Genomic DNA, 13,087 nt, shown 5'->3' on the forward strand with positions numbered 1-13,087 from the left:
TATATACTTACACACACACACACATACAGTCAAGTAGATTTAAGATAAAACTCAATTTTAGATTTTATTCTAATAAAAAAAAATGCTACTGAGATAAATGTAAATTGTAAAATCAAAACCAGGGAAATAACATTTAACTACTTGAAACACAACTTGAATTTCATTACAAAAAGATACATAAAAATGGTCAATTCATTATGTTAATTTTAATTCGAAATAATGTCATTTAAGATATCTGTACATGTAACCAATTTGAGTATTAAAATAATATTGCAAAATAACAAAATTTTAATACTATATTTGTCTTTTAATTTTGGCAACTAACGTAGAAAGGGAATATGCAGTCTATGGAAGTGGATACTAAAAATAAATACTTTTAATTTTTGACAAATCATTATTTACATTTTGAACATTCATTAATAATTGTATAAAAATCTAACTAGTAAAGTTTAATTAGTAACTTGCAAGAAATTTTAGTTTATAAAACAAAAGGAGTAAATTTCCTAATAATAGCATGGTTGAGTTATAACATTTTTTTTTTCATTTCTTATGCTGGCATTTAAGACAAGTTTATAAATTTAATCAGTCTATCCTATTATTATAATGTACATTTGTGCATGTGTGTGTTTGTGTGAAAGTCTTAATCACTTTGTATTTTGTTATCTAACTAACTGTTTCCTTAATTTTAAAAGACAATCTGTATAATATAGAAGAACTGTTACTCAAAATAAAATATTGGTTTCAAGAATACTTAAAATGAAGCACATGAGAACAGAAATGAATGCAATTGATCAACATACGCCCTAGAAAACTATATGACAACAGATACTGAATATCAGAGCTTAAAATGTAATGAATATATAGAGAAAAAATGTTACCAGTTTATTTTTTTTGGCAACTGGAACATTTTTTCTCTAATACATTTCCATACACACTTATGCAAACACACATACATATAAACAGACATACACCTATATGCAAAACTACACACATAAATATATTTATATTATGTTTATATACATAATGTAAATGCATTGATATGTGCGCATATGCCCCAAAACATACGGATTACAAAGAACGATAGCAAAATGCCAACAATGAAACAGCAGTAAAGAACTAAATTAAAAAAAAAAAAAAAGAATTATCAAGCTGAACAGTCATAGACACAGTAATAGAAGTAAGTTGAAGGACAACATTCACAAAATTTACCTATCCTTTGATAATTTGTATTCATTGTAGAATTAGAGAAAATCTAAATGAAACAGTAAAATGTAGCAAAAAACTCGACATAAATGAAATTTAAAAAATAATTTACATAAATTCCCTTCTGAATTTTGCAGACAAATAAGTGGCAGACATTCTATTTGGGTGAAATAGTTTTCTACACACTGATAAATACAAATATGTGGAAATGGGTTTTAAAAAAATAATTATTCAAGTCAAATTACATTGCACCAAAGCTACTCATAACATTAGGTGAATTTTAAAAAGTAAATTTAATTTGAAAATTACATAAGATGTGCAAAAAAAAAACAAAAACAAAAGATAACAATAATCTAACACTGACAGCTCAATATCTTAAACAAGTGGGAGTTGAAAAGAAAAAGAATGAATGTGACTATTTCAAATTGAAAAAGGAAACTAAAGGGAATAAGGCGGCAGCAGTGAGACATGGAGTGGAAAATGGAAGAAAGGAAAAAAAAAAAAAAAGGAAAAAAAAAAGAAAAAAGAAAACAACAAAAATATGGACAAATACTGTTTAAGGATAGACATGAACCAACAAACAGACAGATATAAGTTATGTATATTCACAAGAACTGATAGACGAGTTGAGAGACAAAGGACAGATAGACAGTCAGAAAGAGACACAGACAGCATTTAATTGTTAAAAGTCAGTGTCAGTTTGTTCGATCACATTCTACAGTAACTAATTTTGCAGACCCACTTGCTTTGAAGCTTCCTTCCCATTCTTTTGACCTGCGCTTTTGCCTCGGCCTTTCCAGACAAACTAGAAATTATAAAACAATATCAGTGATAACACTGTGTCAATAAATGTGAAGAACAATTTTGTAAGCAAATGCAGATAAAAAAAGTTGTAAAAACAAATTTTATAGTAATGTTATAAATAAAATAATGTAAACATGAACACATGTGATGTAACCCCTCTGAAATGACAGCAATTGACTATAAATCACTATTGTTTTACAGGAAAAAATAAATACTTGCCCTTGATTATTCAGTATTAAAAAAAAAAATTCAATATTACAGTTTTATTCATATCAAAGAATAGTAAAATTTTAAGTGGTAACCTGGCTTACATAAACAGTAGTACCTATGTGCTTAATACACGCACACATGCTCACATACACATTTTTTTTTTTTATATATGTATATATACCTTCAAGTTGTACTTGCTTAGCAAATGGTATATTGGAACTAAGACAGTTACAACATGGAAGAGTCATGTTAACAATTTAAGAATTCACAAAGACTTTTATATTCACATTTTATTTCTTAATAGTGCAATTTATTATGTCAAAAAGCTTTGTTGCATTTCTGCAGCCTGGTATCAACTGAAAATCAGTTATATGTGAATTTTATAAGCCCCTTAAGGTGTGTAGAGGAAGTGGAGGGAGTATATTTTTTTGTTTTTGTTTTTGCAATTCTCTTCCATTTAGTTTTCTCTTAGTTATGTTCTGAGTTACCTTCAACTTTTTAAAACAAGGCATTTCATTAAAGTTTTATATTTTGGTTATTTTAATTATTTTTGTTGAATTTTGACCCTGTAAATCAACTGTATCGCTGCTATTTGACCTACAGGTTGCCCACACATGACCAATAAAAGTCTATTTCAATATTTATTAAACTGACATTTTTAAAGTTGAATGTGACTAAGAACAGAAAGAGGGAAAACAAGTGTAGATAGAAGAAACAAAATCTCCAAGGCTTATAAAAATACACTAATAACTGATTTTCAACGGATGCAGAAAAATGGTGACAGTGACCAAACTGCAGAACTGTGATAAAATGTTTTGACCTACTACACTCTACATTCAAGAAGTAAATGAAAAGTGAATATAACAGTTTTTGTGTTGCTAAATGACTTTTCCATGAGGTAATTGTTATGTGTGTGTGTGCGGATATGTATCTATGTGTTAATATATAAGTATATATATATATATATATATATATATTACACATATATAAGTTTGTTAAAATGCATATGCATACACATACACACACATAATATGCACACATGCATATATATACAGATTATTTTCTAATATAAAAAATTGACTACATAATGAAACTGTTTATAAATATCAAAAAATAACCAATATTGCCTTCAAGGTACTCTCAGTATTACATAAAGTTAGTACCATTATCTCATTCCAGAGAGATATTTTCTCAGTAGGAAAGAGTTTACAAAAAAAAAAAAAAAAAACTAGCCATGAACTATGCCGATATATTTTTATATATACATATATATATATGCCGTTAATCATGTATCTAATATACACTTATATTTGTGTGTGGTTTTGTGTATTTCAATTCAAAATTCATGTAAAATTATGACATGATAGTCAGGAGAGGCAATGTGTTAGGCACAGCACATATTTAAAGACGTAATTAAGCATAAAAATAATTATGTAGTAGCAAATCATTTTTGAAAGGAAATTATAAAAATTCCTTCAATAGCTATCAACTACACCATGAAAATATAAACTTCATGTGTGCATTTCTGAGATAAGAGCACTGAAAACCTATGTTACAAAATAAAGGTTTGTAGATTTGACTCAAATCCATGAGTGTGTTTGTATGACTCAAGTGAGTGAATATGATACCGGATGACTATTCAGAATACATCAATCAAAATAGATGTAAATAGAAGCATAAATGAGGTTAACAGTTTTGTCATAGAATATGACTCTAAACTATTACTTTCCAACATTGGCACAAGGTCACAAATTATGGGGGAAGCACAGCCAGTTAAATTGATTCCAATACTTGGTTGGTACTTATTTTATTGACCATGTAAGGATGAAAGGCAATGTAAATGAGGTAGGATTTGAACTTAGAACATAAAGATATTTTATTTAACACTCTACTGATTCTGCCACCAATTGTCCTTACATCACTAATATTTTCATTTCTAACTTAGGCAGAGATCCACAAATTTGGAGGAAGAAACTACTGATGCCAATACTTGATTTGAAATCTTATAATAATAACATTTTAAATCAATTCCATAACGATGAAAGGTAAGTCAACCTCAGTGAAATTTGAATTTAGAACATAAAGGAATGTAGCCAAGTACTACAAGACATTTAGTCCCGCTTTCAATTGACTCTGTCATTATTTACGATTATGTAACACTAATGCATTAAAAGTCTTTCCATATTAAGCTTGACTGGATGGCTAGAATTGAATTATTGCAAAGAAAATTGAGACTGGATAATATTTTCCAGTGCCATATTACATTAAAATTCTTCAGCAGATGCAATAAGTTCTTATCTAATGATTAAAAAAATTAAGGAGGTGCTTTAGTATGGCTTTAATCATGGTGGCTAAGGAAAACTGAAAAAAAAAAAAATCACAAAATGGTACAATGAACGACAGGAGGTTTAGGTTAATGAGTGAAATCTTTCTAAAGGAAAGACATGTCTGTTCTTCAAGTAAGTACCAGAAATAATTCCAAAATTCAAAATTATATTTTTGAACCCAGAGAAAATATCAGAATTAGTAAAAACTTTGAAACAAACAAAATCATAATATGGAAATGTTTTAACATGGAAGTAATGTTGACTAAATAAACTTACAATTTGAAAGAAATTAATTTCTCAAATGAAAGAGCCTCTTTATTGTTAAATATTTTCTTTCTCATAGTACACCAACATATCTACATTTTTATTTAGGCTGAACTAATCCACATCACCACTTCTTACTTCAAATGTTAGTTCTTATATTTAATCTCTTGATACAGCGGATAAGCCTTGTAAATAAAATGTAAATATGTATTCTTATTTCACACAGAATATGAAAGTATTTCAAGTGAAAGGCCTCAATTGTCTCACAAAACCAATTAGGATTTATTACAAATAATAATCTACTTTTGACAGGACAAAGAACCAGTTTTTGCCGGCTAGAAGCACATTTGATTAAATCATGAGATGCTTTTTATTTTATCAATCTGAGAGAAATAACTAATATAGTCAATCCAGGTAATGAACACTAAATTAGAAGTTCAAAGACCTCCCAGTTATGGTAACATACCATTTCAACCATTTTTAATATCATTAAAGAAATGTTCTAGAATGCTTTTTTTTTTTCACCTATACATTATAATTATTGGTATCTAATTATGTGTGAAAGGTAATGTAACACAATAAATCCTTAATGCGAAAATATGTTGACAAAGAATATGTTTACTATGTTTGTAACAACTGAAACTATATTACTATATCATCTCAAGTAAAAAAAAATAAAAATAAAATAAGTATTAACATATACAATTGATATGTAGTATGTTATATCCAAAAATTAACTAATTAATCTGGAATATTATATCTAATTTAGAAAAACTAGAAAGATGAAAGAAACCAATCCTGACGAAGTTGGAAATGGTAACACTAATTTGCTATTATACAAGCTTAACATTTTAAACTATCACTAGAACTTTTTAAGAGATATTGATGTAATATTCTGAATTATATGCTTGCTTGTTCTTTTACACTAAAGTACTGTTTTCCAAATGAGTAGTAATTATCATAATCCTCGTTACTATTGTTACCACCAATAGTCAAAATCTGCATGAAAAATTTTGCAAAAATTGGAACTGAACACAGAAATTAAATTATAATACCATTTATTCTGAATGCTTTTTAACTACCAGATTTTCTGACTCCCAAAGAAACATATTTTCCTGGAAAAATTCCTCCAAATCACCATGCATCTTATCACTAAAAAGTCAGGTTGTAGAGTGGATGTTAACTGCTGGATCCAGCCCTCCAACTCATGCTTGTAATTTAGGATCATTGTCACAATTTACATGTAATAAATATATCCCAATACTATGATTGCCATATTTATTAGTTTTATTATACGTTAATAATAACTCATAAAAATTTCACAAGGATTTACTGACACTGGTAATAAAAAACCCACCATTTTGCTTTGTTTGGTTATGGGCAATCCATAATGATGGTGCCTCATGTACCATTCATAGGCAGGCACAAATACCACTGAAATAGATGCCATTTGGTGGCTGTCAATTGACAATATATCTCTATGACAATGGCAACTAAGCAGAGAAGACACATACATAATAAACTATAAGCTACAAATTTTGAAAAAGCCAAACAATATGGCAACCAGGCAGCTGTGTGATTGTATGGCCACCACCAACCGAAAAAAAAAAGGATTTGTAAGTGGGAAAAACAAGAGACATTAAAGAATATGGGAATGAAAAAGAATGGACTTCATCATAAGAAAAATTTCCATATCTGGAAGACATCATAAAATTATTGATATACAATTAATGAAGTATGGAGTTGACAGGTTCAGAGAAGATGATATATAAAGGCAAGAAAGAGTGGCAAAAAATTAAATACACCAGCAGATGAATTTGCTGGATCTTGGTGTAATCATTTCATGAAGTAAACCTGAACTAAGCACGAGAGCAAAGACCATAATTGCACAGATGACTGAAGAGTATGAAGAGAAACTTTTGGAATTCAGTGAATGCAATAGAAAATACAAATTATGAATTATGGCAAACAAGCAATATGGATGAAGTGTTATTCACATTGCAGGCGCCATCAAATAAAACTGTTGAAAATGAAAGTGCAAAGTCAGTGACCATAAAAAAACAACTGAGTACATAAAAAAATCTTTACTGTACTGTTGTATAGACAGAAGAATGTGCTTGCTTTACCAATCTTTAAACAGAAGAATGTGCTTGCTTTATTAATCTTTAAACAGAAGAATGTGCTTGCTTTATTAATCTTTAAACAGTGTCTGAGGAAATTATCTGATTAAGTGTTTGCCATGTCCAAAACAAGGTATGGACGGATGACGACAATATGAAACTGTTGTTTTAGAAAGTATGTCAGTGTCCAGGTGGTTTATTGAAGAAACCAGCAATACTAGCACGAGGATCAATTTCAATTCTACAAAGCAAAAGCAACAGAGAAAAATGGGAGCAATTTTAAAAGAACGGAACAAATAGCTATGCCCAAAGGGGATCACAGTTATAAAAATTGAACATTTCGGTTAAGCTAGTTAAATGCTTTTAAAGTGAGAAGTATGGAACAAATGGATGATTGCTGGGAATTTAGTATCATCAATAGAAATGAATTAATAGCTATTGCACAATGAGAGTGCATGGCCTAGTGGTTAGGGTGTTGCACTCACGGCTGCAAGATCATGGTTTAAGTTCCTGGACTGGGTGGTGTGTTGAGCAAAAAACTTCATTTCATGTTGCTCTGTGATCACTTCAATACCTGATTTGATGGAGGGAGTGAGCTAATGTACTACACAAACATTTGATGACTATAAGCAAATCCTCTGTGCAGGTTGTTCACCAAGAAATTGCAGAACCATCTTTCTCAGACTACAAGAGACTACCATCATCATCCCTACTGCAGTGAGATGTCAGTAACTCTTCAAGTAATTTTGGGCAGTTGTGAGCTAGTAATAGCAGTCAAAGCATTAAAGAAATGTGGAATCAGTAATGTGGATGGATCAACTTCTCTATGATGAATACGTGTAGGAGTGGCTGTGTGGTAAGTAGCTTGCTTACCAACCACATGGCTCCAGGTTCAGTCCCACTGCGTGGCACCTTAAGCAAGTGTCTTCTACTATAGCCTTGGGCCGACCAAAGCCTTGTGAGTGGATTTGGTAGATGGAAACTGAAAGAAGCCCATCGTATATATGTATATGTATATATATATATATGTGTGTGTATGTGTGTTTGTGCATCTGTGTTTGTTCCCGCCAACATCGCTTGACAACTGATGCTGGTGTGTTTACATCCCTGTAACTTAGTGGTTCGGCAAAAGAGACCAATAGAATAAGTACTAGGCTTACAAAGCATAAGTCCTGGGGTTGATTTGATTCGACTAAAGGTGGTGCTCCAGCATGGCTGCAGTCAAATGACTGAAACAAGTAAAAGAGTAAAAGAGTAAATAGCAAACTAAATATGGAGTCTCAGTTATGACACTTTAAAGAAATATTTCCCATTTAAGATTAGTTTTGAAGTAGAGTGGTGAGGTAACTCTCTTATCTTTTATTGACTATTTCTGTCTTTCACACACTCTTCCTCTAAATATAATGGAGCTCTGGGTACACCAACGATCTCCTTTGAATATAGAGGAGAATAATAAGGTATAAAGGCAGATGGGTCTTGGCAATACTTCTTAAACACCTGCATGAAGATTATGTAAACAATCTCTGTGGACAGTTCCAGCAAATCTGGTTGACATGTACTAAATTTTGTTAATGTACAACTGTTCTGTTTTAAATAGGCTTATAAATTGTCAAAACTTTTTTTCCAAAATATACCTCAATACTTATAGAGTGAATCTCATCAATTGTAATATCTTACGAGCTGAGAAATATGGTATTTATAACATATTCAGTGAGATAAAACTAAAGATTTCTAGAATTTTTGAGGGTGTTACTTTCTAGTAAGTAGAATTTATAAGCCATCCCACAACACTTTATCAACCATTTATTTGTTTAGTACATAAACTTGAAATTAGATATTTAACACAATCAGAATTAAGCAACTAATCAAGGTAGCTGTGAGAGGATATAGATTCAAAGAAATAGTAAATGGAAGAAGGTAGAAAATAGATTGTTGTTATGAAAATAAATAATTGTAACTATAAAGAGGAATGGTTTCAGAGTTGGCAATCGCCATTTGAATTACACTGGGAGCTTCAAAGATATTTCCAAGATTATAAAAGTAAAACGACCCATTAAATAATGCTTCGTTTACGAGATATCTTCAGATTCTTAATTAAAAATCATATTTGATCGCTGACACAAAAATATAAAAGCCTTTCACCTGACAAGGTCAACAGAATAAATGCCATTTATATACCAAGTTTGAGAAGATTAAGTTCGCTGTTATACTTTGCTGATCAGTTACAAACATTTACTATTTAATAATTACAAACAAATCTCTGACAATGTGAAAATGTGATTATTTTGTATTAAAAGTTATCAATTATTTAAATGAAGGATAAATATTTAACTATTTTAACAACACATAGCTGCTTATTTGGTGACCACCCCTAACCATTTTCAGATTTTTTTTTTTTTATCTGGCTTTTAAAAAAACATTCATACCTCTTCAAAGGTAACACACCTTGCTCTTTATGTGTGTGAATGAGAAGACATTGTTTAGAGTTTGGGCTAACAGAAGAACATGCATTAATATGTATTTTTGTGCTGATGAGTTTGGATATTATGGTGAGATGGAACATTTGGTTGGTAGAAAGTGTAGGGTTTTGTAGTCCTTCTTCAAAATATACCAAAGTTACATTAAAAAAAAATTGTATATGGTTTAATGACTTGTTTTTATATATTAAAAAAAAAAAATGAAGTGGAAACAATGTACCATACATTCGGATGTCAAAAATATATTCTGTAACTTGAAGTTTCAGTATATCATATTCTTATAGATCTCTGGGTTCTAATGCTGTAGATAATAGAGAATGAATTTGAATTTAAATGTTGAACAAGAAATAAATTATCAAAGTATTAATAAATAAATACTTAAATATGTTTAAAATTCCATGTAATTTTACTGTAGTTACAACTTCTGGAAAAATGATAAAATACATTTGTAAGATGCACTGGTTAAACTTCTCATTTACAGAAGAAAAAAAAAATTAGATTTATAACGAAATAATTCATTAACAAAGAAAATGACTTTGTTAGGCTGGATTAAACTGTCAAAAGAGGTTTTACAAGTCTTGTCAGCATTATTTTATATCTTAGAGTTAGTTAAATTGATAAATACTTTCTTTTCTTTTTTTTTTTATACATTTCTTAGTCTGGGAAGAAGGGCAGTAGGTATAACTTTTAAAAAACTTTTCTTGATTAGATAACTCAGAATAACTGAAGTAAGGTTTGTGTGGTCAATACTGAATTTGAATTGTGAAAACTTTTGTTTAGAATGAAACATGAATGGATAGAAGAGATTCAGAAAAATGCAATTCTGAATACACAAAGTGTTGACATAGAATATCTGGGATAGAGGTATAGAGGTGGATGAGAAGTGAAAACAACAAGAGAATATGGATGGAGATGATAGAGTATTAGCATAGTCAGAAGAGCAGAGTTAACTTTTGTATCAATAGAAAAACAAAATAAGATAATTTAATGTTGAGTGAGTATTGGAAAGTGTTATTGAATGTGGGCCTATTAGGTAGATAACTTATGTTGGAAGGAATCCAAATTGCGTGACTGTTGAACCATCCCAGACGAATTAAAAGTAATCTTGTATAGGATATATTTGGACTTCGCAAAATATTTGTGGTTACTCATGTCAAATTATCTTCAGGAACTGTAGAGAGGAACATAGTATTTGTGATATTTCAAGGTTATCAAAGATAGTAGGCCTATCTTGTATATCAGCCACATTTTTAGTAGTACATTAATCATGAACGAAAAGGATCATGTGATATTATTTTTAAGCTGTGTAGTGCCTGAGTTTTGGTGTAGTTAAATGAATCTAAGTTGTTAGGTAATCAATGCTAAATATTTTTGAAGGTGTTTTTGCAAATATGATCTACAAGATTGGTATAAGGCATGGAGGCCATGTGAATGAAGATTGTGCGTAGAAAATAAGACAAGAGAACAGGGTAATGTCATCAATATAGGACGGTGTGTGTCTCTGCATGGTTGAGGTGATTTTGATTTGTGGAATGTGCCAGAGAGTTAACTAATATTTGAGCCATTTTAACTTTAATGGAATAAGCTTCATCAATGTATGATGTTGAAATAAGTTTTCAAAAACTTGACTTGTGAACAAGCAGTTTTGTCCACAAAACCTTAATGTCAGATTTAATTCAAGGCTTTACAAATGTTAAAAGGAACAACTTCATTTTAGTGAAAATTATCAAAAGCATAAAACCATTCATGCATGCTACAGAAAATCTCTCTTATAAAACCATATTGGTGGCTGCTGAATAGGAAAAGTGATTCAAAATAGAGTAAGATGTGATTTCTATTCTATCAAGAGATAATGTCTAAAGAATTTTGTAGGCAAGAGGTTATTTTTGTTTTTCTTACAATCATTTCACTGTTGTTTGAGGATAAAACAAATCACATTTAAAAACCACATTTGAATATCATTTAAAGGTCTTGGTCTTACTTGGGAGTACAAACAATTCATTATGTCAATGATGGAAGGAGGTGTTTCTGATATGCTTATCACTCACTTTCAGCATTCAGGAAAGCAACAGAAAGCTAATTGAAAAAGTAAAATTTTGGTGAATACCAAATATTGTTATTTTGAGTTTGGAGATAAAATTCTATCAATAGCTGACATAGATAAATTGTCTTTCTTAGTCAGTTCTTGAGTATTCCTACACGTTTACCTTTTTATAAATTCATGACATAGGTTATGTTACATTTTAAGTATGTAAATGTGATTATTGCAGATAATTTCCAGTATAACCTTTAGATGTATTTTAATGAGACATACTAAACACTATTATAACGTCTAGTTAAATAACTAACTCAGCAAAAGTAGAAAGTTTAGATCATACATCATCCTAATCATATGGGTACATTGACAAAAACTTGTTGTTTCTAGATTTTTACATCCATTAGAACTAGAGTGAGAAACACAAATTTAAACATAGTTGATCAGTACAATAAGATGAAGAAACAGCCATCACAGATCAAGATCAACATTTTTTGTTGACAACACTTTTTGCTGAAATACAACTCAATACATTGCAATGCCCTGTAGTTGATACACCTTAGCTATTACATTAAATTCATTCTTATATTAAAAATATTTTCAGAAGAAGACAATATGTATTACTAACTGAAATCTATAGAAACATTTGTGAATAAACTCCATGTATATAATATAATAACATAATATATTCTTTATATCTTACTGGGTGCTTGTCTAAAATTCAATACTATTCAATTCTTATCCATACATACTAACAAATACAAGATTAAAATGTAAACACCAACATGCACATGTTTGGATAAATCTGAAGAAACTTTTTACTAAGTATTAAAAATATGATTAACATATTTTTAACGATTTTCCATCAGTTTTTTTAAGCTTATGGATTTATTTTTTAAAAATAAAACCAAGAGAGATTACCACAGAGAGCATACTATGTATGCACTCCCTAAACATTAAAAAAAAAATCTTAAGAAAACATTGGAAAACAATACAAAAATCCTCCCAAAACCACAGAAAGTCAACATCATAAAATAGTAGATACTACAGTGATACAAATAATGAATCTAATGAATCCAAGACAAGCAATAGACAAAAAACGATAGCTAAAACTTATAACAGCATTACCCTCACACATTACCTATGGCATCTAATGGTCAACTGAAAAGTGACAGATAACAACATAAAGCAGCAGATCTAATGGTATGTATTTTGTAACAAGAAACAACACAGGAATGGAACATTAAGAACAAGACTTCCTAAAGAGAGACAAAAACTTGAAATGTAAAATAGATAATTTTCTAACAGAATGCATTGGGAGTCCATAAGCTTGATAAATTTGATGGAAAATTGTTAAAAATATCTTCTATTTTTAATATCACTACACACACACACATATATATGAAATCCTTAAATTAACACATTACAGTCATGAAAACACAAAAACAGAATGTAATAAACTGAATTGAATGAAAAATTATGAAAATTTGATCAAAATTTCAGTCAAATATTCAATGTTGTCTATGAATTCTAATTCCTTAATTTTATATTTTTTTATGTGAAATTTCTTTTTTAATATTTAAGAAATTGTTGTGAATGTTTAGAGATAAAAACAGAACAAAAGCATAACATACTTTTTCAATTTCT

At 29.8% G+C, this 13,087-nt stretch overlaps 1 protein-coding gene across 8 annotated transcripts in view; it reads right to left on the bottom strand.

Annotated features, from left to right (window-relative positions):
* The window catches only part of LOC106883284 (regulating synaptic membrane exocytosis protein 1), a 276,467-nt gene that overhangs the window by 87,855 nt on the left and 175,525 nt on the right, over positions 1 to 13,087 (bottom strand). For 7 of the 8 annotated variants that reach the window (XM_052966022.1, XM_052966021.1, XM_014934236.2 and 4 more), the window contains one exon: positions 1,946 to 2,008. The exons of the other annotated variant lie outside the window; for it this stretch is intronic. In XM_052966022.1, the coding sequence (XP_052821982.1) occupies positions 1,946 to 2,008 (63 nt within the window). The remainder of the gene's footprint in view (positions 1 to 1,945; positions 2,009 to 13,087) is intronic. 8 annotated transcript variants of the gene reach the window in all.

The sequence above is a fragment of the Octopus bimaculoides genome, chromosome 3 (assembly GCF_001194135.2).
Source record: "Octopus bimaculoides isolate UCB-OBI-ISO-001 chromosome 3, ASM119413v2, whole genome shotgun sequence".
Taxonomy (NCBI): Eukaryota; Metazoa; Mollusca; class Cephalopoda; order Octopoda; family Octopodidae; genus Octopus; species Octopus bimaculoides.